Consider the following 26,446-nt stretch of genomic DNA (forward strand, 5'->3'; position numbering starts at 1 on the left):
AACCTGGAACTGTTGTCTAAATGCACAGCACACTTCAGAGGAGGCTTCATTCTTCATTTTTTCCTTTTGTGGTATACATCTCATTCATTCAAGGCTTTTGAAAAGAAAGCTTGCCAAACCAGCAGGATGAGTTGCTATGAATTGAAAAGCTGGGCTGTGCCATGCATAGTGTGAGTTCCCTATAATTAACATCTGAAAATGAATAACAAACTCTCAGCCTGGACATTGTACCTGGACTGCTCAGCTGTCAAGATGGTTATCTGATGGGTTGCGTGGGAGAAAGAGCCTGGCCAAAGAAGGCAGGTTTTATCATCTTGTTCTCTTAAGCTATGGAGAAGTATCTGTGAAGTGTAGAAAATCTCCTGTAGCAGTGCAGTTGACTCTGCCTTAGGGCAGGGGTTGGAAATCATATAACCCTTGACAGATAGCAGCTTCCAAAACTCCCCATCACTGTTTACTCTGGGAGTAGCAGTCAGACTACATTTAGCAGACTTTATGTCCCTGCCCTAGGGGTATTCTTAATGAAACTCATGCAAAAACTACCTATCTTACTTTCCCCTACTGAATATGCCAAGACATATGATTGTTTTACAACTTCCTGGAAACCAGACAGAGGTGGGGCACATCCTGTCTTACACCCAGGTTTTCTGGCTAATCAGAACAATAGAAACTGATATGAAGATGGGGGGGGGGAGAGAAGACGGGTTCCTGCAGCTTCAATAGTTACTTTGAAAAAAAGTATCAGTAGGCCTAGCGAATCATGTAAACTACACCAGTTACCCTTTTCCTTTACATAATTATTGCAGATGCAGAAGCCCAGTCCTCTTTTGTGTTTGGCTACCCTAATACAGATTTTGCAGCCTGTGATGCTTGCAAAACATGGTTCATACCACCCTTTGGCTACTTGTGAATACAGTTGCCAAGTTGGATCCTGAACAGACTGTAGAGCAGGACAAGTCATTGTAAAGCTCCATTAAACTAAACAACGGTAACTGTCCCACCTTCCAAATTCCAGCTTTGTTCCCAACAGAAGCCCAAAATGGCTGTTTCTTTCCCAAAAGCAGCAGAGGGAAGAAAGAGCATGGAGATGTTAGCAGCAAGAGTGCAAAAGGTGAAAGAGGACCCTTACCTCTGTCTGGTTTGATGGAACTTGAAAGTAACTTGTCCTGCTCCACGATTTCCTAAGAAGCCTTGGTCTGTATTCCACCTGGCAGCCCTAACTAGGAATGTAACCACACTTTACATCCCCCACAGAAATGGAAAAACTTGTCATGATGGTGATGAATGTGTACACACACACAGTTGCAGAGACCTTTTCCCTTTGACCAAAGAGTAAGCTCACTCGTTTGTCTTTTAGCAGAGTTTCTCTTTAAGCTGCAAGCCTTCCAGAACTCCAGTCTCCTTCCAATACAACCAGACTCCTCCAACAACCCACTTCAAGGAGTAGTACTTTTTCTCCTTTATTCCCCTAGCAGCTGTCCCACCCTGGCTGCAACCACACAATGTTAGCCAGGTGGTTTGGCTCACACTCCCTGCTGCCTTGATTCTTACATCACTTACTACTTGTGACTTAAGAAATAAACTCTAACAAACTGGTGAAATCATAAGGATACTTTCTTGAGTATAAGTCCCATTTAACTTAATGAGTGTGAAATGGTAAGGCCACTTACTAAGTGCGATTAAAACTTTCAGGAGTAATTTAAGCATCATTCTGGCTCATACGGGGTTTTTTTGGAAAGGCAAAGAGATCATTTTTTGAAAAAAAAAAATCTCTCTCTGCAAGTACATGCTCAAACTAACATTATTCACATCTTATGGTTTCCTTCTTTGGAAAGCTTCAGAATTCTATATATGAGGTTTTCTAGTGTATTCATATATTGGTGTTTTTGTTAAAATTACATGTTCTATTAATTTTAATTCTTTATGTGACATAAAACAAAGTAAACTATATTATTTGGTAAGAAATATGTCCAATCTATGATAAGGTAATGGATTGACTGAGAGTTATATGCACAAAACTCTGGGCAAGTTTTCCAAATCTCTTTATGAGGTAAGATGTTACAAAATAGGAGGATTGGATAACCTGATGTTGAAGTCAAGCAAACTAAAAGGGATTAAGCTCTTATAGAGAGAGCCCTTTTCAGTCGTTAGCAAAGTGTGTAGAATAAATATTTCAGAAAGGAAGATTGCTTGGCCTGTTTCTGCTATTCATTATACGTGAAAGTGAAGGTTCTGAAGAATCTTGTGGAAAACTTCCATGTCTACAGGAGGTCCTTTTCCATGATATAAAAGGGGCAGCATCCTCCCTCTCCTTACATATTTAGTCCACTTATTCAATGCCAGAAAAGGGCTTGGTTGTCACCTCCAACTGCTTAGAAAAAACAGGTATTTGTTGGCTAATACCCAATTTTTGAAAATAAAATCTAGCCATTCTCAGATTGTGTTCCAATTTACCTGAACTTTTGCCTGAATGGAGTTGTAAGAAACTTGACTTTAGTTAAAGGAATGAGATCAGTATTGAGTTTGTTAATTTCTGCTTTATTATACTTTATTGCCTGTTCCATAAAGAAAAATATTGTGCATTGCTTTTTTAATGAGTTCAACTTCCTGAGTTAAGCAGTTTGCTCAAGCAGATCCTGTAATTTCTTCTATAAAATATTACTCATCTCAAGAAACTGTAACATGTTGTGGATCATTTCCTTCTTGGAATTAGATTGCCTCATATCTTTGTCATACCATATTTTCTTCCATGGGTATTTATGTGTTGTGTCATGTATTAGTTGCTGATGTAATTGTCTAAAAATCAATATATTGTAACCCTCCCCATCCATTTTTTCCAGTGGCTAAAAGAGTTTAAAAACAAAATATTGCCAGAAACAGACCCCCGTTATGAGGTGGTAAAAAAAGTTGTGGCTCACCTGTCAGAAAGCAACCATGATGTCCCACAGTTCTCTGAAATCAGGTGGACCGTCCATGTAGTGGACGAACCAGATGTTAATGCTTTTGTACTTCCAGTAAGTAACTTTGCCTGACAAAGGATATGCTATAAAACTCTTATCTATAAAAGAAACAATTAAAACTGAGTGTTTGTGGTTTCTCTTTTTTCCACATAGAATGGTCAAATTTTTGTTTTCACCGGTATGTTAAAGGCTGTGTTGGATATCAATCAGCTGTCTTTCATTTTGGCCCATGAAATTGCTCATGCTGTTCTGGGACATGCTGTAAGTATATTCTGTTTACATAAATGTTTAAATGCTTCCATAAAGCTAAATTGTGTTTAAATCATATTGGAAGCCCTGGGGATTCACAGAAAGGTGTTTTCTTTAGAAATCTTTGGATCTTTTAGTACAGAGATTCTCACATTTTTAAAGCTACTGAACTCTTTTTGAAGGAAAGTTTCTTGTGGAGCCACAAGAAACCTTTGGGCACAGGGCTCACATTGCATTTTAAAATTTGACAGATAGGCCGGGCCAGTGGCAGATGGATGGAGAATGTTTGTGTGAACTAATTGGAAAAAATTTAGTTCCTATGCACACTGCACAGATCTTGTTAATAATAATAATAATAATAGGAGCAACTTCAGGGGCTACCCAGTCCAACCTGTTTCTCCCATGCAGTAAAAGCACAGTCAGAGCAATGGCAGGAAGGCCTCCCTACCACTGGTGCAACCTGTGGTTCTTTCCCACCAGCAGCGCAATCTGTGGGGCCTCCTGCCACTTGAAAGATCTTCCCACTGGCAGAGGGAAGGCCCCTCAGGCCTAGTCAGGGGGAGCTGAGGGATGAAGGCCCCCTACAGAGCATAGTTTGAGAACCGCTGCTCTAGTATCATTGGAGGAAATTGACCACACACTGAAGGACTAAAGATTCCCGGAGATGACACTTTCAATCAAATCCACGTGTAATCAAATCCATAACAGACAAAATATCAAATGTGGAGAGATTACTGTAATCACTGAACCTTAATGCTCTCAGACACAGTGTTCTAAATGTAGTGTGCATGATCCTAGACATAAAAGTTTTCAGGAACACAGCTTTCCCTCACCCTTTTAGCAAGGTTAAATAATGCATGACCTTAATTTTTAGGTGCCTTGGTGGGTCTCTTATTCAGTATCTTTTATCTGGGAAAAAGTGCAGTTACATTTCACGTTGCCGAGGGGAAAAAGCTTTTAACTTTTTTTCCCTTGTAGTTTCTTTAGCTGGTTGTTAAATGTATTGTTAAGTATACTGTTAATTTTTTAAAAAAATTACATACAGAAAGTATGCCTTAGATTAGGAGAACACACACGCACAAATATGTTCAGACAAACAAACACATTTTTCCTATTTTAAGGCAGAGAAAGCAAGTCTGGAGCACTTCTTGGATTTTCTGGTACTCATTCTTCTCACAATGATATGGGCTGTGTGTCCTCGAGACAGTTTGGCAATTATAGGCCAGTGGATCCAGGCCAGGTTTCAGGAGGTAAGATCATCATATTTTTGTGTTTTATCTTGGACCATCTGATTTCCATTTGTTATCGTGTCATCTAGGAGGTTCTATGTCACTGTATATGCTGCTCATTGATGAGCCCTGAAAAAAAATTCAGTTTGGCTTGTAGCTCCCAAAAATCCTAGCACCATATGGCCAACTCCTGAAATCCTGCCAATCTGGAATGGGCCACTGTAGGAGGTTCAGATGTCACTTTTATGCTCCATGTGGGGCTCCACATGGAGAGTTTCTGTGTCTATAGGCCTTCAGGTCACCTCTTGACTTATGGCAGCCCCATGAATTTCAGAGGGTTTTCATAAGCAAGGAATACTTAGAGATGATTTTGCCAGTTCCATCCTCTTAAATAGAGTACCTGGTTTCTGTTGACAATCTCCAATCCAAATAGTAACTGAGGCTGACCCTGCTTAGCTTTCTTCATCAAATAGGATCTGGTGCTATAGATTATCTAGGCTCTAGTAAATTAACTGCTGCAAAATAAAACAACTCCCCCCATCAAATGTTGAGTTCTAGTTCTTAAAAATTTATGGGGTTTTATGGCAAGCAGTACGTGAACCCATTTAACCCATCTAAAAGGCTTCCACAAACAGCAATTTACTCTTCTTTTTGTGGCAGGTTCTGACCAGAAAAGCTTGGTCAGTAGATTCTTCAAGTGTCAAGGTCCACAAAAACATCCTTGGGAAAATATTCACCCTTCTGTTGCAGAAAGTCTGTATGTTAAACCAGTCTTAGGTTTGTTAAAACTGCATTCTACATTGTAGGGTGCATCTACAATGTAGAATTAATGCAATTTGACACCATTTAAACTGCCATAGATCAATGCTATGGAGTCATGGGAGTTGTAGTGCATAGAAGACTAACAAACTTGTTTAGCAACTCCCAGTATTCCATAGCAATGAGCTGTGGCATTGAAAGTGTCAAATTGCATTAATTTTACAGGGTAGAATGATATAAATTGCATATTAACCTTGGTGAATGGCACATTGCAAGCCCTGTGGTATGCCTTTTTCCCTTGGGGAGAGAGGTTACTGAGATCCATCTCTTTCAATTTAAAAAGGACACTGCATATAAGTTAAAGAGTCAGTATTTGGGTTGCTGGGAGTTTTCTGGGCTGCATGGCCATGTTTCAGAAGCATTCTCTCCTGACGTTTTGCCATCTATGGCAGGCATCCTCAGAAGTTGTGTGGTCTGTTGGAAAATAGTCAAGTGGAGTTTATATATCTATGGCATGTCCAGGGAGGGGAAAAGAACTCTTGTCTGTTTGAGGCAAGTGTGAATGTCGCAATTGGCTAGCTTGATTAGTCTTGACTAGCCTTGCAGCTTCAAAGCCTGGCTGCTTCCTTCCTGGGTGAATCCTTTGTTGGGAGGTGTTAGCTGGCCCTGATTGTTTCCTGTCTGGAATTCCCTTTTTTCTGAGTGTTGTTTTTATTTACTGCCCTGATTTTGGAGCTTTTAAAATTACTGGTGGCCAGATTTTGTTTCTTTTCATGGTTTCCTCCTTTCTCTTGAAAATTTTCACATTCTTGTGGATTTCAGTGACTTCTCTCTGTAGTCAGATATGATGGTTGTTGGAGTGGTCCAGCATTTCTGTGTTCTCGGATAATATGCTATGTCCAGGTTGGTTCATGAGGTGCTCTGCTATGGCTGACTTCTCAGGTTGAATTAGTCTGCAGTGCCTTTCATGTTCCTTGATTTGTGTTTTGGCAATGTTGTGTTGGTGGTCACTGTGTAGGATTGTCTCACCTCTGCACAGTAGACTCTTGCAGAGGTGAGGGGATCCCTCTTGTCCTTTGCTGAACGTAGCATTTGTTGAATCTGTAGATAGTTTGTAGGTTGTGTTTCTTCACACTTTCATGAGCTCAGGGTAAATGTTAAGAAATGTACTGTTACATTTTCCTGGCTGCTGATATGAGTTAATAACATTTTTCTTCTTCTTCTGAACTTATTCTACTGGCCTTAGGCATACTACTGAGTGGAGTATCATTAACTAGAATCAATAATTTAAATTCTAATGTAACATTCATCAGCAGAAGTGTTTACTCTCGGAAAGATGGTGTGCATTGCACGATTGAACTTCCTTTTTTCTTCCTTTGTGTTTTTAAAGGTTAGCTTGATCACCCAGAAAAACAATTTCAAATACAATATAATTCCCCTTCTACAATTATTGGGCCAATACAATGCTATTTCAGTGTTCTTGGCAAAACCCCATAGATCTCCCCAAACAATCCAGAACCTTGAATGCCTTGAGATCCTTCCACTTGGCTTCTCTTGGCTCAGTGTTACAAGGCTCATTAACCAGAAAGAGAGAAGGGTATAAATGGTCTTGCTCTCCCTGCAAAATTTCTTATTACACTTGAACTTCCTGCCAGTCAGGAATGAAATCAGAGATGTAGGAAAAAGGCAGTTCAGTAACCTACCCGAAAACGGCTGAGAGAACTGTCAGGATGATCAATGATAGTTCAGCATCATTTTTTATCTTTATAGTACACAAGTTGTCAAACCAAGTTCTTTGCTTCTTGCCACATTTGGAGGTTTCTTTCTTTCTGTTTGCATTACAGAAATAGATAATATCTTGCCACCACTTTTCCATTTTTTTAAAGGAGAGGTGCCAGGAAAAGTGAGGTTGATGGAATTTATTGATCTAGGTTTAGTGTTATGCTGCCATGTGTTGAATCTGCAACTCCAAAGCAGTCTAACTAGCATAGGCAAGGAAGAAGAATGGTAGGACTTCCAAACCAGCAAAATCTGGAGAGCTACACAATCCCCACAGATGTTCTGGCACCTCATTTGCACCAATAGATATTTTTATCAATATTTTTGGTAAAGTTTTGAACCTTTTGTTATGACTTGGTAGCAAATTAGCAAGAAGTTCTATTGCAAAGAGGTACACTTTTTAAAACTGTTCTGGAAGAGCACAGTATTAACTTGCATGAGGTTACTTTAGCAGGAGAGCACTTAGCAATTTCTTGTGTATTTCTTCACCTTCCTTGTAGTTGCTGTTTCATAGACCTTATAGCAGGACATTAGAAGCCGAAGCTGACAAAGTTGGACTTCAGTTTGCAGCTAAGGTAATGCTATATAAATATATTATCAACACAAGATTATTTTGCCTACCTTTAGATATACTGTGATGCTCATAAATAATTTTCATTGTATAGTTGTGTCTGAGAGAGAACTATATCACTACTGCCACCTACTGTTAATACAGGTGAGTATCTCTTATCTGAAATGTTTGGGACAAGTTGTATTTTGGATTTCAGATTTTTTTCCTATTTTGGAATTCCTTTATTTGTATATATGCCCATAATGAAATATCTTGGAGTTTGAGACTGAGGTTTTTAACATGAAATTTGTTTATGTTTTATATACATTGTTTACATAGACTGAAGATAATTTTATACATTATTTTTTGTGCAACAAAGTTGGTGTACACTGAATCACCAGAAAGCAAAAGTCTTACTATCTCAGCCATTCATGGACAATTTTGGATTTCAGAGTATTTTAGATTTTGGAATTCCAGATAAGTGATGAAGTATGCCATCTGTCGGGTGCGTTGAATGCAATTTCGCTTCTTGGCAGGGGGTTGGGGGTTGGCCCACGAGGTCACTTCCAACTTAATGATTCTATGCAAAGGGATCTTGTAGCACAGTGGTTCTCAACCTGTGGGTCCCTAGGTGTTTTGGTCTACAACTTCCAGAAATTCCAGCCAGTTTACAAGCTGTTAAGATTTCTGGGAGTTGAAGGCCAAAACATCTGGGGACCCACAGGTTGAGAACCACTGTTGTAGCACCTTAGATGTATCTGAGGAAGTAGACCTAAGGCACAGCTACACTGAGTATTTTAAGGGGGGGGGGGGAGGAATCAGCTCCATGGTGGCTGCATGATACATGGAGCTGATTTGGATTATTATGGCCTTGAACTGCATTAAAAATTGTGGGTCGCTCTCAATTTCCCCCAATAATCTAGAGCAATCTTTGGCCCATGTAACAAACGGTTTGGCTGGTTCTAAGAGAGAACCAGAAACAACTGTTTACATGACCATCCCATCATCCCTGGGTCTTGGAGACCTGAGGACATGGGATAGCACTCACTGTCCTTCTCCTGTTCTTGTTGTAGTGGGGGGCCAACATGACTAGTGTCCATCACTTGTCACCTGGAGAGACGTTGGCCAAGGGACAAAGGAAATTGGAGAAGGGAGGGAGGGAATGAAGTTCTGATTTTTCAATTCCTGTGTCATCCTGGTACCCTAGTCAACAACACTCCAGATAAATTGTGACAGGCTTTAGCAATGCTGTACCCTTGGGCCACCACTTTATTGATAACAGGAGGTGGATAGTAAGGTTGGCTGTCCAGCAGTGTTGAACCGGGTTCAGTGCCATTGGGCAGATAGGATTCCTTCCTGCCAGTCCCAGTCCAGAGCCAATTTGGAATTCAACATTCAGGATCCACTTTGAGATAAAGTGTATATAAAAGCTTATGCTACCAACTTCATTTCACAGTTTCCAAGGAGCTGCAACATCCCTTTGCATATTGATATTCCAGACTGAAGCTGGATCTACACTGCAGTGTAGATCCATTATATGATCAGTGTAGACTCATATGATGTAATTAAACTGCATTTTATGGCTTTACACTGAAAAATACTAATGTGAAAAACTTCAGGTGAATTCTTTGGTCATTGATATCCATTGATCACATCATTAATTGTACCCAGATTTCAGTAAGTCAAGCTACATGCACTTTCCACTTAATAACAGATATGCTCCAATGATTCTTATTTTAGGTTCGTGTTAGAAACATACATATTTTGGAGCCTTCCTGGAATAATCCAGTTTACCATGACTTTTACATTTATGCATAATACAGATATTGTATATTAATATTATGTTTTGTTTCAGAATTGATGTACTCCTCTTTAAAATATTTAGATACTATGTATAAGCATTCATAAATAACTGCATGGATAAATATTAAATACTTTGTTTTGTTATTATAGGGCATAATTTTAATAGTATATTAAACAGATATTTGAGCAGAGAAGTTGTTGTCGAGCAGAGAAGTATTGTGTGCTTTTTATGCAAACATTTGTTTTTCTCTGAAAGGTCCTTCTTTCCTTCCACCAGTGCCCTGTTTATCTGTCTAGAGCATTTTCAAAGTCTGTTTCCACATTGCTGCAGCAGTTCCTTTGCCTGTAAAGGTCAAGAACTTAACCCAGATGGTTTTGCTTCTATTAGCATAATTGGTATCTTCTCCTCTTGCGTTAACATATGTGCACAGATGCCACCTGTTCAATTTAGAGAGCTGTTTGCATTTTCAGACACTGGGTGCTTTGCTTACAACTGAAGCTACTGTTCACATACAACTTATTATTTTCAGAAAGTTATATGAGGATTAAAGGAATGTGAGTTTGGTACTAATAAGTCATTCCTCCAATGGCTCTGCGTTCAAGCATATGTCAAGTTATGACCAAGTAACTATTCTTCAGTTTGACCCAGTACTGAAATTCAGGAAGCATTAGCTTTTCTGTTTAATTTTAAATATAGACACCAATCCAATTGTCCTAAATGCAGTAAATACATTTGGGATTTGGTAAATCAGCACTTATACACACATGTATATTATATTAAATTATATTCCCATCTACACTTATTAGGACTAACAGTTGGTTTTCAATGTGTTGTCAAAAACTTTCATGGCTGGAATCACTAGGTTGTTGTGAGTTTTTCAGGCTGTACGGCCATGTTCTAGAAGCGTTCTCTCCTGATGTTTCACCCTATCTATGGCAGGCATCCTCAAAGGTTGTGAGGTCTGTTGAAAACTAGGCAAGTGTGATTTATATATCTGTGGAATGAAGGAGAAAGGGGCAGCTAACACTTCCCAACATAGGATTTCCCCAGGCAGGAAGCAGTCAATCTTTGAGGCTGCAAGGCCATTCAGTGCTAATGAAGGTGGCTAATTGCAACATTCACACTTGCCAGAAGATGACAAGAGTTCTTTCTCCCACCCTGAACATTCCATAGATATATAAACCTCCCTTGCCTGGTTTCCAACAGCCCTCACAACCTCTGAGGATGCCTGCCATTGATGTGGGTGAAACGTCAGGAGTGAATGCTATGGAACATGGCCACACAGCCTGGAAAACTCACAGCAACCCAATTGGTCTTCAACTTGAGATGGGAATTTTCAGAAAACGTATTTTAACCATTGGCATAGAACTTGGTTATCTTTGACCATTGAGCTTGGTGGTCTTTCCAAGTTTTCGAGGTATCTTGGAGAATTTTAATTAAAGCTATAATTCTTTTTATTTGGATCATGAAAGTTTGTGGTATTAGATGTGACCCACCATTCCTGTAGTAATCCTATGTGGCGCTCATCTTAAACATCTGATTGTGGAAGGCTGGTTTGGAGTGCTAGCATGAGTAAGATTTTTCTCAACCAAAAATAAATCTATCCGTTGCTTGATTACTTCTTTCTTTCTCTGACTTCCTCCTGTCAGAAATAATTGTGCAATTTCAAGGCCTTGTTATCACTTTATTCTCTTGCCAGAACAAGGTGACTTAATCAATTACCCTAGTACTCTGGCAGATAATGTCATTGTTCTGCTTCCCCTTAAATCGTGCTCCCTTCTGTTTCCCCTTCATTTACTGCTCCCAACTCTGGCAGCAGCTTCATGGCACAGTATTGGCTGTACTTAGGTTGAAGATTGTAACACCTATAGAACATATTATGTTATCCCTGAATTTGGTTTTTATTTGATCAAGTCTATCAGCTGGCTAGAGCACTTAAGAATTTTCTATGGCAAGATGTCTATTTCTGTAATGCAAAAAGAAATAAATAAATCTCTAAATATAGCAAGAAGCAAAGAACTTTCAGCAGATTGAAGCTCTAGCAAAGGTGCAGTTCTCTAGTTATAGGTTGTGAATGGCCCTTATCTGAAATGCATGGGACCAGAAGTGTTTTGGATTTTTGACTTTCAGATTTTAGAATACCTGTATTTTTATATATGTATATTTTCATATACACAATGAAATGTTTTACAAATTCACATTTCCTGCTGTTTTAAACATCTTATTGTCTCTCCCCAGTCTCACAAATTGTTGACACATTACTTGTGCTGTATATAAAATGTGAGGCTGGAGAGAGACTGAGAATCTGAGAGATTGAGGGTATCTGTTAATTTGTATTTGAATGTCTATATTTTTAAAAGCCAAGCCCGCATACTTTACAGCCTGCAAATTAACAAATAGCCACCACCTAGAAAGCAAAAGTGGGCAACTATTGGCAAAAGGTTTCAGATTTCAGAGTTTTTTGGATTTCTAGATTAGAGATGCTGAACCTCTATTTGTGTTTTCTCTGCTACAGGTGATCATTAACATGAATTGTTAGGTTTCTATGTGATTTATTTCTGAAGACCTCTTTATGCGGCATTATTTATATCTCCATTGCTTTGCTTCTAGGCTTGCATAGATGTAAGGGCAAGTTCTGTATTCTGGCAGCAAATGGAACTAGCAGAAACTATTCAGGGATATCCAAGATTGCCAGAATGGCTTTCTACACACCCTTCACACGAGAATCGAGCTGAACATTTGGACAGACTAATACCAGAGGTAAGATAAAACTCTAAAGAAATTTTCGATTTTCTTTTCTCTTGAAAGCTGAATTACGCTGATAGCTCTTTGAATTCATGACATATTTATCACATCCTGGCAACCTTTTGTATTCATGTATGTTTTTCCTCAAGGTGGTATACATGGAATTGATTTCATTTTCCCACCAATCCATTGCTCCAGTGCACTGGGTGAACATCTTTATTTCTTAAGATGCTTTAAGTAAAAGATACTGACATTTATCTCTGTCCTTGGGCTTTACCCTTTCACCTGTCCTGTCTGGAGGCACATGACTTTCTGTGGAGATCTATTTATACATTTATAAATTCATTTAGAGTCTTTGACATTACATACCATTGTGATCTTTATGTCTTAGTTATGACTGAGAGAAATGACAATTGATCTAAAATTTTCTAGGTGCACATTCAGTATATTTTGCCAGTATTGTTGCTTTGTTAATATTCATTGAAGTTTTGGTTCTGAGAAATCCTATAACACCAGACACAAAATTGTTGGATATCTTGGGGTGAAGAAGCTCTCCTAAGCTTTGGTTTCCTATCTGTCAAGTGGAATAATAAATGTGTTTTTAAAGAAACTGAACCAAAGTTTCACTTCCTTGCTCTTGAAGTGAGAGTGAGTTTTGTTTTCCAGAAGAACATCTGATTCCTGATTTTTCTTGTAGCATCATTTAAAAGAACCTGACACTTCCTTTTTTGCATCTTTCCATTTGCATGGTCTTCATAGAAAGAGTCCTTAATAGTGTATCTCGCCTACATGTTTTCATGTCTTGATCCTCATCCTCATAAAGCAATCACTTTGTAAATGGTGCATAAACCATTTTGTCTATTCTAGCCTTCATCTTGTAATAAAGTCTTATTGTCTTATTCTGTAATAAGGACCTTTTCTCCCTAAGTGGGATATGACTGAATAAATAAAATGAGTAGACTGAGTGAATAAATAAAACTTTGTTTTCTGCATTTTGCTCTGTATGCAGATAAACGCTAAGTAGGCTGTTTTGCAAGACACTTATCTTCAGACTTTGAGTTTTCTGTTTTACTTTTTTTGAAGAGAATTTCAGAATAAATTGCAAATTAGTCTTGTGCATTTGTACAGAATCACTAACCATTCCAGTTTGTTTCATTTGTAAGCACTTTTTTTCATTTTTGAGCACTTCACTCGAAAACGGCCGCCTTTCCAAATGAGCCTTTTTGTCCAAGGTCCAAAAAAAAAAAAAAAACCCGAATATTTTGGTCCATTGGTGGCAAAGTGCCAGGACCTACAGCTGAGCACTGAGTAAGAGGTGCTTGGCTGTAGGCCCTGGCAGGGCCTACATCCGAGTACGCCGAGGCGCTCGATGCTTGGCTTTAGGTCCTGCTAGGCCTTGCCAGGGCCTACAGTCGAGCACCGAGTGCCAAAAGTCAGCCAACCAAACAATTACTATTCCCACTTACCATTCATTTCACTGATATTTCCATGGGGGGGGGGGGGGGGGGATGTTCCATGACATCCAAATGAACAGTATGAAACAAAAGCACAAAAGAAACAAATGAGACCAATACCGGGCCCCTGACAACTGCAAATGGCCACTTTCACACTTTAGAGCAGGACCAAATAGTTACTGATAATAAATCAGCATTTGCAAAGATTTGCTAAGCAAGCAGATTTTTCTCTTTATGAAGTATAGCTGAAACATCTTCTGCAGAGTCCACTGTAAGCACTGCACAGATTTTTGTAAATGTCTAAAACAGCCACTAGGTGGCATTCAGAAAACCTTTACTGTTTTTCTATTGCTGAATATCTCAGGACCCCGACATTGAGCTAAAGGGACCCCATTTGGGGTTAGTACTCACAGTTTAAAGAGCCCTTCTCTAGAGGTAGCCTCTATAAAATAATAGCGATACACATTGTGGCAGAAATGGTACAGAAATTGACTAATGTTGACACACCTTTGGAGAGTTTGAAGGTTTTTTGTATTGTTGGCCTCCCATCTACTTATCCAATTAGATGTTTAATAAGTTCAATAGCATGTGAACTTACTCATGTCTAAATAGTTCAGATTATTGAAGTGGTAAAGTTGTTCTTGGAACTAGGAAACATAACTTGTGTATTTTTCCCCTTTGAGAATGGCACGTCTGTGGGGTGTGGGTTGCCCATCTTTTTTTCAGAGTGTATATGCAAGAATTCAGAATACTTACATTGTGGTGCACATATGTTAGCAATCACAATGCATATAAAATGTATTGTTCAAAAAGACTTTCATTAATGAAATATATTAACTGCATTTATCTGTTTAAATACATTTACTGGTCTAAGTGCTCAGCATAGGGAGAGTCATTTTATTCTGAGTTCCCTAAAAATGGCCGAAATTATATGTTAATGTTATTTATGCAAGTAGAGAAAACTCTTAACTGTTTTGAAGCTTATGCTGTTGGAGCTTTCCCGGATTAAAAAAGCAACTGCTGACTCTCACATTGAGAAGCCATAAAATTCATTCTTCCTGTTTCTAATCTTTCAAGGCTGGCAGATGACAGTTTTCAAAGCACTGACACATTTATGTAGAGAAATGCCATTACAGTTCTACCTTGAGTTTTGCAGTATGAAATAGAAAGGGATCTTAAATTTTGCATGGGAAAGAAGGAACATTTGCTTTTAGGATGGTTGAGGAGAGATTTAAAATGTAACATTAGGTTTTAGGGGGTCTAGGAGAGGAAGAAAGTCAGATGGGAAATTTAACACATGGATAACCAAAGACAAAATTCAGAGGAGCAAGAATATAAATGTACTTTCTGAGATGAATTTCAATTGATATCACACCCATGAGTCAAAGTCCAGGGTATAAGAATTATATTAACTGCATTACTTTCAGCTTTATCTTTCAAGGATTTCTAAGTGGGCACTCAAATATTCATGACCATTTTAATATATCCAAATAATCTACATCACTGCATATGTCACTACACCTATTGGCCATAGATAGATATCCCCAACTGCAGTTTGTTTATGTGTTTTTATGTTTAGATAAGAGAAATATTAAAAGCATTTGGAGTTTCCACCATGAATATATTGTAGGATATATTTGAAGTCCTATATGCAAAAATTCTTAAACTATTACGTTTTTGTTTGTATGTGTTCTTTAAAATTCAGTTATTTTACTTCATTTCTTCCATTTTAAATTGGGTTTTCGGTGTTTAGAGAGATATTTACATGCTGTTGAATGTTTCTATGATTTGACCATATTTTTCATTGTATTCACTTATATGATGGCCTTTAAGGAGAGTATCATATCCACTTACTAGCAAATCCCAAAATTAGTTGTGATTTTTAACATGTGTTGGTGGCATCTACTTTGCGAAGGTTATAATATAATGTCCAGGTTTTGTCATATCAGTGCTAATTAATAGTAGACAGTCGAACTTTACATAGGAACCATTTATACGGTACACTTGCATCTTTCTCAGAGATCTTCTCATAAACGCTAGGGCTCTTACCACTGAAGAACTCAAAATTGTGTACATTTGTGATGCAATGTCAGTGGGAGAGAAAATTGCCACTTACATTGCCCAAAGCCAAATACACATCTGTCCAGTAATTGCTAAACCTTGTCTGAAGGTAACTCTAGGCACTTTAAGTAAATTACATTGCCATGTCTCGTTCCATGGCTGACCAAAACACAGGCCATGAATGCCATGTTGAACGTATTGTGGTGTCATCATAAAGGCAGGAGTGAAAAAGCCACAAAGCCTGGTCAGGCTGCTATAATTCTTGTGATTTCTCTTTCCTTAGACTATTTGTCAGTACTCTTGTAGAGTAGATCTTTTCCCCCTTGGCTAGATGGCCTCCTCCTCCTCATTCTTAAACAGTGGTGGGCAAAGTGTGGTCATGGCACACCCATGGCTGTTTTTATAGCCTTTAATCCATCCAAATTCCCCTTTCTATCCTGTCGCCCAGTGAATTGTGTATCTTGGAAACTACTAGAAGGATCTGTTCATCTTTTAAGTAAGGGCCCCCTATAATGTTTCAATGTTTTCAAAACCAATTTTAATCGGTTGTCATTTTTTCATTCGTTTCTGCCATGTTGCAGTTCTCGGCCACTTCCTGCATCTACTAGGGGAGAAAACTGGCCACTGGTTTTACTGTTGTTGGTTAGCCTAAAACAATAAAATGCTGGACATAAAATCAGTATTATCCAGCATAGTTTTGAGTGTCAGACTATTAGTGTAGATCAGGGGTCTCCAAACTCAGGCCCACGGGCCGGATGCGGCCAGCCAAGGGCATTTATCCGGTCCGCGTGGCCTGGCCTGGGCTGGCGCAAAGCCCCTCGCCGTTTCTCTCTCTCGCTCCGGAGCAGCTTCAGGCAGGGGCGTGCTGGACCAGGCTTCTCTTTCTTTCCTTCCTTCCTTCCCCTTCCCCCTTTCTCTCCCCTTCCCCTTCTCCTTCCCCCTCCCTCCTCCCCTCCCTTCCTTTCCTTCTTCCTTCCTTCCTTCCTACTGGGTGGGGATGCCGGCCCGGGGAAGCCAGCATTGCCTGGCCACGCCCACCCAGCGCCGCCTCTGCTTGTTCTCCTGGCGTGGCTGGGAGTGGAACAGGAGGTGCCTCATGGCCGCAGATCTTCTTCTGCTGCGCTCTCTTGTTCTCCGTGGCCACGAGGTGCCTCCTGCTTCCCTCCCAGCCACGCCAGGAGAACAAGCGGAGGCAGCGCCTGGCCCGGTGTCCCCACGGAGAGAAGGAAGGAAAGGAAGGGAGGGAAGGAGGGAGAGGAAAGGAGAAGGAAGGAAAGGGAGGGAAGGAAGGAAGGGGAGGGGAAGAGAAAGGGGCAAGGGGAGGAAAGGAAGGAAAGAAAGAAAGAGGGAGAAGCCTGGTCCGACCAAGTTTGGTCCAGATCCAACATTGTTTGAGTCCACAGTGATCTCTGGATGTAGGTAAACTACAACTCCAAAACCAAAGGACACTGCCCACCAAACCCTTCCAGTATTTTCTGTTGGTCATGTGTGCCAAGTTTGGTTCCATTCCATCGTTTTTTTGGGGGGGGGGGGGAGGCAGAATGTTCTTTGATTATAAATCCCAGGAACTACAGCTCCCAAATGTCAAAATCAATTTTTTTGAGTGAAGTACATACATTGGGTTGTTAAGTGTCCAGTGGTTTTTGATTTCTCTTAATCCCACAAATGAACATTACATTTTTATTTATATTGATTTATTTCCTATATTTATACCCTGCCCTTCTCCCCCTGAAAGGGGACTCATGCTTACATATTTTAAAAAAACCACTTTCAAAACGACAGAAAATATAATTTTTTTCCTCATTTTCATTGGAATTATTTTATTTTCAGAAATGCTAAAGCTATCTTTTTCTATGTATTCCTATATTGCTTTCAGCAGCCCATGGTTGGGTGTGTGTAGAGTTCTGCTTTTATTTATGGCGGCCCCATGAATTTAATAGGGTTTTCTTTGAGAGGAAATACTCAAAAATAGTTTTGTCTGTTTCTTTCTCTGAAATAGAGCACCTGCTATTCATTTATGGCTTCCCATCCAAATACTAACCAGAACTGGCCCTGCTTAGCATTCCAGGTCAGAGACATTTAATCTTTCATTGACTTTGCCAGTTATTATTCTTCTGTACAGTCGTCTCTGTGACCCCCTGTGACCCAACTTGTACAGGCAGTCCCCAAGTTACAAACAAATTATGTAGTTTTGTCCTCACTGAGGGCTGAACAGTAAACACATTCATGGATTCCCTGCTGTTATATTAAGACTGTTACACATGCTGTGACATGCTTGAAATCAAAATTTCATTTATTTGTAATTAGAAATAAATATTTCACAATGTATATTACGTATTGTTTTTGTGATTAATCACTATGCTTTATGTTCATATTGTCACAATAAAAATACATCCTGCATATCAGATATTTACATTAAAATTCATAACAGTAGCAAAATAAGACATGTGCAGTGTGCATAGGAATTTGGTCATTGTTTATTTTTAAAAAAAACTATAGTCCGGCACTCCTATGGTCAGAGGGACAGTAATCTGGCCCCCTGTTTAAAAAGTTTGGGGACCCCTGGTGTAGATTGTCACCCACAGGAACTTCTCAATTGGGCATTTGCATTCTAAAACTCTAACATAGGTAAACGAAATCAAGATCATCTCATAATGATCAGTCCTGTGAACGGAAGCACATATACCATGGGGAAAAGTGAATCTGAAAATCAAATTTAAACACTCACAAAAAGGCAAATACAAACTTCCTCTGAAGAAATCTTTCCTCCTTAGGGTTACCATAAGTCAGAAATGACTTGAAGGCACACAAAAAGTGATTCAAAGGGTTTCAAACTGTACTACCCTTCTCTAAATCTAATGCTAAATCAGGCAAGCTGAGATGAATATGTAAAGCAGGATGATGTACAAGTACAGAATAATAATCCACAAGAATATACTTACTAATGAGCAGAAAATTCAGAGTACTGATGATTACTGGCAGGCAGATGTGAAAAGGGTAATGTATTTTCACACCTAGTTATATTACATTCACTTTAGTAATTGTCTATATAATATGAAGGCATCTCAAAAACAAGAACTGAACTGGTATGATACCATAATTTTGTCATTATTAATATCAGGCCCAAAATATTTATGATTGTAGCCAAAGCAAGAGTGAAAATATATCTTCTTATAACTATCTCTATGGTAGTAATGTCTTTGTAAATATGGAAAGTCTATGATAATAAGAGCTGTTGGAAAATAGAATCGACTACGTAGGTGGTGATGGAGTCTCTTGTCTTTGGAGGTTTTTAAACAGGTTGGATTGGCATTTTCAGAAATCTTTTAGTTGTATATTCTTGTGTAGCAGGAATGTGGAGTAGATGGTCTCTGTGGTCCCTTCTAATTCTATGATTTTATGAATAGTCTTCATCTGTTTCATATCTGGGACTTACAATCCAAACATATACTTGGGAACCCATTTCATTAGTTGCACTCCTAACCATCATTGAGCTAACCATTTTTGTGTACAGTGGTAGTACTGTTGCAACAACTCAACACAAATTACACAATGTAATACATATTTTTTTGTTCTTGGGTTATAATTGTCATTTCCTAATTGATTCTGTCATGAAAATATGGAAGGAGATCATTAACTGCAAAAACTTTTGCTATAGTTTTTAAATGAATATCTTATTGAATCTCAACCAATACAACATAGTTTGTGGCAGCCACAAAAACAAAGTTTCTGGAGTATAGTAACTACTTTAAAAGTAAATACTGCACAATTTCACAGGAATAACACTTTCAAACCAGGAACAGATTTTTTTCAAATTTTGTTACATAAAGTTATAGCACAGTCTTGGCCTACTAATAGAAAAGCAATGGTTTGGATATTATGACCATTAAATAAAACCACTAAAACTAGGAAATGGTTCATCTTTATTGAAACTAATCTTTCGCATAACAATAGGAAAAATTGCTGCAAAATATAATTTTGACTGGCATATGGTTAAAGCAGTGTAGCCCAATCTATCATTTCTGTGATCCCCATTTTGTATATAATGGTGTATAAATCAGTGTGGTGTGTAATCGGGCACTTCATGTTCTTTCAAGCGGCTTGATGTAGACTTAGTAAGCAGAAAACTCCACAGGATAGAAATGTTCCTCTGAGCTATCGCATGGCCCTTGATGGATTAATTTTTTTGTTGGTGGAGGTGCCACTACTATTTTAGATAAGTGAAACCAGAGGAGAGAAAGATAGGCACTATATAGTCAAAAAGACCAGAGATTTAAAAATGCCAAATTAGTTTAAAAGAGGATTACGTGTTCTCTTTCCAAGATACAAATGAAATCTTTATATGTCTACTTGGCTTGCATAATACTCTTTGACGTTAATGCAATGTCTTTTACTGGCTTATGCTCAGGGAGAGAACAAGAGAAAACTCTTGTCACTGTAAATACCTGCTTAGGCATTGATTGGTTGCTAAAATGAAAATGGCTTGATATACACCTCTGGTGTATTTTTATGAGTAGTATTGAAATAACCATAATTAAACTGCAGGGTTTTTTAAGTACACAGAAAGACTGAAGCATGATTAAAAATAATTATACTAGAGGAGGCACATGGAACTTTTAACACTGTTTCTCTTTCTGAAAGTTTAGATATTTCATTGCAACAGAAATGTATCAAGCATGGATAAGAAAATGCTTCTTTAATCCTCCATCCTAAAAAAAAGTTGTTGGTGACTTCCCCCCACCCTTTGGCTTGGTTCATTCCAGAAAATGGCTTATTTTAGTGTACTAGAAAAGATAGGGAGATTTTCCTTTGAAGTAACATGGCTTCACCATACTTCAAATTTATTTTTTTTCTTTCTATGAAGCTATGTGTGGCATATGTTTTTCTGCCTACAAGGTATTTGTGCTCATATAAAGCACTCCAAATAAAACTTGAAGATGATTATTTACTTTGTGCCTCACCTCTAAGTATTCCTTGCCTAAGAAAATATGAAATGCATGGGATCAACATAGGTTGACAGGTGACTTGAAGGCACGTAGAAACACAAACACTCTTCCCAGCAAACAGATGCACTGAACCATATTCTGTAGTAGATGTTGTATCTCATATTCTGTAGTTATACAATACAAACTGTTACAGTACAGTGATTTGAAAGCAAAATTATTACTTGTAAATAGGTAGTATGTCAAACATAGTCAAGGTTTTTAGTAAAATGTAAGGAATAAGCTATCTGTAAATCTATTAACCATCAACTGTTCAATTGAAAAAGCAAGAACAAAGGAGAGTAGGGGGTGGATCTTAATTGTATCTACTTGAAATACCAAAATTGTACAGTGTGGATGAAAGCTACTTTTCCAACACCGATATTGAACCCACATGGATGTGAACAGGCCTGTAGTGGAGGGGGGGGGGGTTTAGGGGTTCAACCCCCCTCCCCCCCAAAAAAATTTCAGGTTAAAAAAATAAACCTGGTTTACTCATGAATTTTAACCAAATCCCCATGCTAAGTGTATGAGATGCAAAAAATTAAGAGTTCCTCCAGAACTGCAAGCACTATCTCAAGCAAATATTAACAATTTATTTAAACTGTCATCACTTGCAGCAATAGCTGATGTGCTGTCGCACACTGGGCCTGTACATTAGACCGTACACAGGACATAAATTCTCTGTGCCCAACGGGACGCCGGGGCTGCCTCAGAATAAAGGCCCTTAGATTCCCCCAAACAGAGTCTTTAGAATGCTTAAAGTAAGTCCAACAAAGTTCTTTTATTAAGGAACAAACAGGTACTTTAACGGTTTTCTTTACAGTCTATAGGCTCTTTCAATCTTGTCCACTAGGAACAGGCACTGTCTTCTTAACTGTAACTAACCGATGGGGAAATCCTAGCTTCTAATCTGGGCAGTCTGTACTTGCCTCTGTTGACGTGGAGCCCCTGCACCCGGTACCAACTGCGTCTGGCTTCCGCGAGTGACCCTTGCCTCAACAGAGCTTTGTAGACCTCCAGGGAAAAAGAAGGAGTTCAGGTTGCTGTGATGGCTGGCTGGAGTCCCTCAGCCAAGCTGTGGCTGTATGTCTCCTGGCCAAGCCGTAGGGCTGTATAACCCCGGCCAAGCTGTAAAAGACGAAGCTTTTCTACAGGAGCCACTTCGTTCTATGTCCTGTGCGAAAGGCTTCTCTGAGAGAACTAACTCAAAATGGCTTTTTCCCCTCCAAAACTCAAAAAGGGGCGGGACCAGGGAACCTAACTATAACTGGCAGGTGGCTTACCCTATAAATGCAAAGTATAACAGGAAACCCCCTGCTACAAAATCCCAAGCATGGGATAGCACACAAACATGTAAACACAGCAAATAAATCTGTAGCTCCTGGAACAGCTGTTCCAGAACAGCTGATGTAGCGAAGCAACCAAGTTGGGGGGTGGTGTTGAATGCTCTCATTAAGGAGGCCAGACTTGGTGGAGGTGGTTGACGGGCGGAGCTGCAGGCTGTTGAAGGCTGCTCTGCCCCTGCTGTGCTCTTTGCTTCAGCGTGAGCTAAGAGGCAGGTTTCAACACACCCCCCCTCAAATTTTCAAAACTCCCCCCCTCCCCGAAACTTTCAACCCTCCCCAAAAAAATTTTCTGGCTACGGCCCTGGATGTGAATAGGATTGGAAACTTATTTTAGTTTTTGGTTATATGTCTTCATATAAGTCCATGGAATCCCCAGTGGCTCAGTGGCTTAAACCCTTATGCCGGCAGGACTGAAGACTGACAGGTGGGAGGTTCAAATCCTGGGAGAGCATGGATGAGTTCCCTCTATCAGCTCCAGCTCCCCATGCGGGGACTTGAGATAAGCCTCCCACAAAGAAGATAAAACATCAAAACATCTGGGCATCCCTTGGACAACATTATTGTAGATGGCCGATTATCTCACACCAGAAGCGACTTGCAGTTTTTCAAGTCACTCCTGACACAAAATATATCCATGGACTCATTGTAACCTGTGTACTGGGTTTTTCTTATCAAGAAAAGTATACTTAACCCACAGTACCACAATTCAGTCATGTGAAATAATTATTGCAGAAGATCCAGGTACAAGATTATAAAAATCTTGTGATTCTTTATTGTAGATTATTTCCAGATCACTCCTCCATGTGCATTCTCTAATTTTTAAATTTAAATGTATAAGTCTCTACTATAATGTAAGATTTTCATCTTATGCTTGAACACCATTCTTCATACAGGATATATCTAGTAGGAGCAAAATGAAGACTGATGTAAGGCTTTGGGCTGAACTTGTCATCATCTTTGGATACCTTCCAAACAAGCACTTATGTTTTCTACATTTTTATTTTCTGTTCTATACCAATGCTACTCAAAGTGGTAATCTCTGGACTGGTGCCAGTCCCAGAGCTATTGGCTGCTGGTTCCTGATGGGCTTCCAGAAATAAAAGAAACAATTGTAGGTAATGAGCACAAATACGGCATCCATCCCTGTTGCATTAGAATAAGAAAAAATGCCGCCCCCTCAAATATCATCAAGTTTGAGAAGTCTGTATGTATAGGAACCAATTTTGATCCAACTTACTATTTAGACAAAATCTGACATCCCAAGCATTTTCATGCAAGATCAAGGTTGGCAGTAAAAATTTAGTTTCTTTTGCAAAATTTTAGTTTAGGTCTATTTTCCAGATGTGAAACAATTTTTAAGGATCAAAGGTGCTACCAGTCAAAGTTTTGTTTCTTTAAAGTCATTAATAAAGTCACCTTCAAGAGCTCAGGCAACACGGAGTAAATATCCTAGTTGTGAAACAAGCTTGGCTTAGTTTTGTCTGGTTTTATTTTGCTGTGACAGAGCAAATTCCATCAGGGGAATAAGAAGCAGTGCTTCTCCTTCCCACCCCCAGCACCTTGTTCTTTAAAATGTGTTCATAGGGCTATGAAATATCCTAGCATGAAGTCCTACTATGGGGAAAGGTGGTTGGGGGCATTTTGTTTCACTCACGGAAGGCTGCAAACATATCATTGCATTACAGTCTAATGATAAAATTATTGTCAGTTAATACCAGCTGTGAATCTTATCTAAAGGAGATTATTCTTCTGCTTCTGATAGATATCTCTGACACTTAAAGCCTTTATATACTAATGTCTTGTTTACTGCTGAAGCTACTTCTACTTCTGTACACACATTCTCAATAAGTTTAAAGACCCAGGTTCTTTTTTTTAAAAAAAAAATATGCAATTGAATTATTTAGTGTACAGTAAATATACAAATCCTACCTATTCAGTGGGAATACTTATTATCATTAAGATCTACATCAATTGATTGTTTTCATAACACTTCCCTAATGCTTTTCTTTTGCTTTTTTTGGCAACAGTATAGTTTAGAAGTGTATATATTCCATTTTAGAAATCGGTTATTTGTCTCTTTGGCAGTTCTCTGATGTTTTGTTTGTCTTTTCCTCCCTTCCAGGCCATTAAAATAAGGGAACATTGCAATTGCCCTAAGTTGCCTGGTCAGGATCCACGTCTTATTTTTAAACTGACTGTGCAGCAACTCCTTCAAGAATCGGAAGATGAGAAAGCTGCAAATGTCACTCTTCGTGGTCATGACAACACCAAAGTGAATCTTTCTTTTATGAAAAAAGAGAAGATGCCTGCAAATATAGCGGGCAAAGAATTTTCAAAGTGAAGACATATATACTGATTTTATGCAGAAAATAGCAAAATGGACAGAAAGCAAAGAATTGTGACTGCAGTATGGAGACCTCAATATGTATGTGCAATTTGACCATAGCATAAACTTGCAGAAGCATACTTTTTCTTGGATCAATTTGCCTTCATAGGACAAAATCCAAAAACTCTTGTTTATATGGTATGTTTGTTAGCACCTTATGTCAACATAACAGATCCTCAAACAGAGACACCTAAATCTGCAGTGCCTCTAATAGCACAGTGCTACCTTTATGTACTTCCTTTCCTTCCCCTTCTTTCTGCAGCCCTTCAAGAGGCCCGAAAACTGGCTCTGGAGGAGTTCCCCAACCCTTTGGAACAGTTTTTTGTTATGTACAGGCGGTGGAAGCAGCAGAACAGGGAGATTATCTCTGATGCACCTAGATTCTGTTATTCTGCCTACAGAGGTCTGGTGTGGTATTCAGTCCAGATAAATTATAATTTGACTGTCCAAATTGATCTAGGAACAGAGAAATCCTTTCAGATCATGCTATAATCATCAATTTGTTTTTCCAGATTGATATATCTTAGCCTCTTCCAGTTAAATTATGCAAATAGCTGAGGGATGCTGGAAAGTAACACTGCTTATCAGTCCTTGAAGTTATTTAAAGTTTAATCCACTGACTGATGTTGGAGACAGATCTGTTGATTTCTACAGAGAATGAAATAGTCTTCCGTGCCACTGTTACCACCTGGGTTTACTGTAAATTCAGTTAGCTGTGTCCATCTTATTTGGAACGTAATGAGAAGAACTCACTGCCTGTTATAGAAAGGAATAAATTGGCTAGTGGGCTGGCTAGGACGCCTCCTAATTGCTTGACTTGCTGCTGAGATGCTTTGGTTTTGTACTGTAAAAAGAGAGATCGAGTCAACACTTTACTTTAAATCAGTTCCAGAGAATTGTGCAGTTAACCTTACTGTGTACAAACATCTGTATGTCATAAGGTGAAATTTAACTAGTTGAAATCTGATATTTAATGCTGAGCCTAATAAGTTACTAGTCAGCATCTGAAGTCAAGAATATTCTACTTTGAAGGCTGTAATTTTCTGCCCATTATATTTTACCCTTCTTTCAATCGCCACCACATCCCTTTGGGCATGGGGCAATTGTGAATTACTAGAGTAAGATTTTAGCAACAAGGGCAGCAGAGGGGAAAGAAAGTATGTTCCAAATGAAAGAGTAATTTCTCAAAATGTTTCCAGAAAAAAATCTTATAAACATATTTTTGAAAAACAAGATGTAAGTGCTACTTCTTGGAGGTCCTTATACGTCTTCCATTAGCTAGCTGCATGTTTTGTATAACATTTGAATAGTATTTGTGAGTCCTTACCTGAAATATGAAGGTCTGGTAAATTTCAGAGTGTGAGTGGAGGATGCTGTCTTCTATTTTTCGAAGAATTTATTTCAGGAGTGTGTGTCTGTAGAGGGAAGTGGAGTTTATATAATGTTTTTCATGGCTCAGTGATTTTTTAACAGCTAGTTGAAGCAATATTACTATAATTTATGTTGTTGCAGACCTTTTAGATTCGAGCTTAGTCTGGATTACGAAACCAGTGACATGGGAAAGTATTTTTAAAGTGCCACAGAATTCGTGCATTTTTGGTCCAAACTAGGAGTCTGCCAAACATAGTACTCCTGTAATATGGTGGCAGCATATTTGTACAATAGAGAAACCGACTTCTCTTTCTTTTCATATGTCTTGAATATCTCTGTCTTAAATATCAGGTAAAATAAATGGAAGAATGTTTCAAATTCTTTGCATATGTTCAAGGAACAAGCTGCCAAAGAGTTGAGAATCTTATTTTTAATTAATGCAAATGTTCTACTTTCTGTAGTACATGAAATATGAAATTCAGAGTGAGCAACTATGACTCTTTTATATGTTCCTTTGAGAAATAAATTTGAAATAATGGAAATAGTCATGATGCTTCTGTATGTGCTGGGTTGTCACTTCAAACCAGTAATCCTGGCTCATTAAACCTTGGTGGGCATGTAGCCAGTTCCTTTTTTTCTGGTATTCCTGTTCTCATAAATAAATCAACAAACAAGCATTGATTGATTAGCATTGCTCTCATACCTTGTACTATACTTTATTGTGCCCAGGCCAATCAGGGTTGTGAAAACTTTAAAAATGGGGGTTAT

The 26,446-nt window shown here is 38.8% G+C and overlaps 1 protein-coding gene across 4 annotated transcripts in view; it reads left to right on the forward strand.

Annotated features, from left to right (window-relative positions):
* OMA1 (OMA1 zinc metallopeptidase) overlaps positions 1-26,355 on the forward strand; it is a 35,641-nt gene extending 9,286 nt beyond the window's left edge. For 3 of the 4 annotated variants that reach the window (XM_067467865.1, XM_067467864.1, XM_060773595.2), the window contains 6 exons: positions 2,841-3,014; positions 3,114-3,221; positions 4,331-4,459; positions 7,477-7,551; positions 11,941-12,090; positions 24,044-26,355. In XM_067467865.1, the coding sequence (XP_067323966.1) occupies positions 2,841-3,014; positions 3,114-3,221; positions 4,331-4,459; positions 7,477-7,551; positions 11,941-12,090; positions 24,044-24,262 (855 nt within the window). In that variant the 3' untranslated portion in view covers positions 24,263-26,355. The remainder of the gene's footprint in view (positions 1-2,840; positions 3,015-3,113; positions 3,222-4,330; positions 4,460-7,476; positions 7,552-11,940; positions 12,091-24,043) is intronic. The other variant, XM_060773593.2, reaches the window with a different exon arrangement.
* The last annotated feature ends 91 nt before the right edge of the window (positions 26,356-26,446 follow it).

Source organism: Anolis sagrei, chromosome 4 (assembly GCF_037176765.1).
Source record: "Anolis sagrei isolate rAnoSag1 chromosome 4, rAnoSag1.mat, whole genome shotgun sequence".
Classification (NCBI taxonomy): Eukaryota; Metazoa; Chordata; class Lepidosauria; order Squamata; family Dactyloidae; genus Anolis; species Anolis sagrei.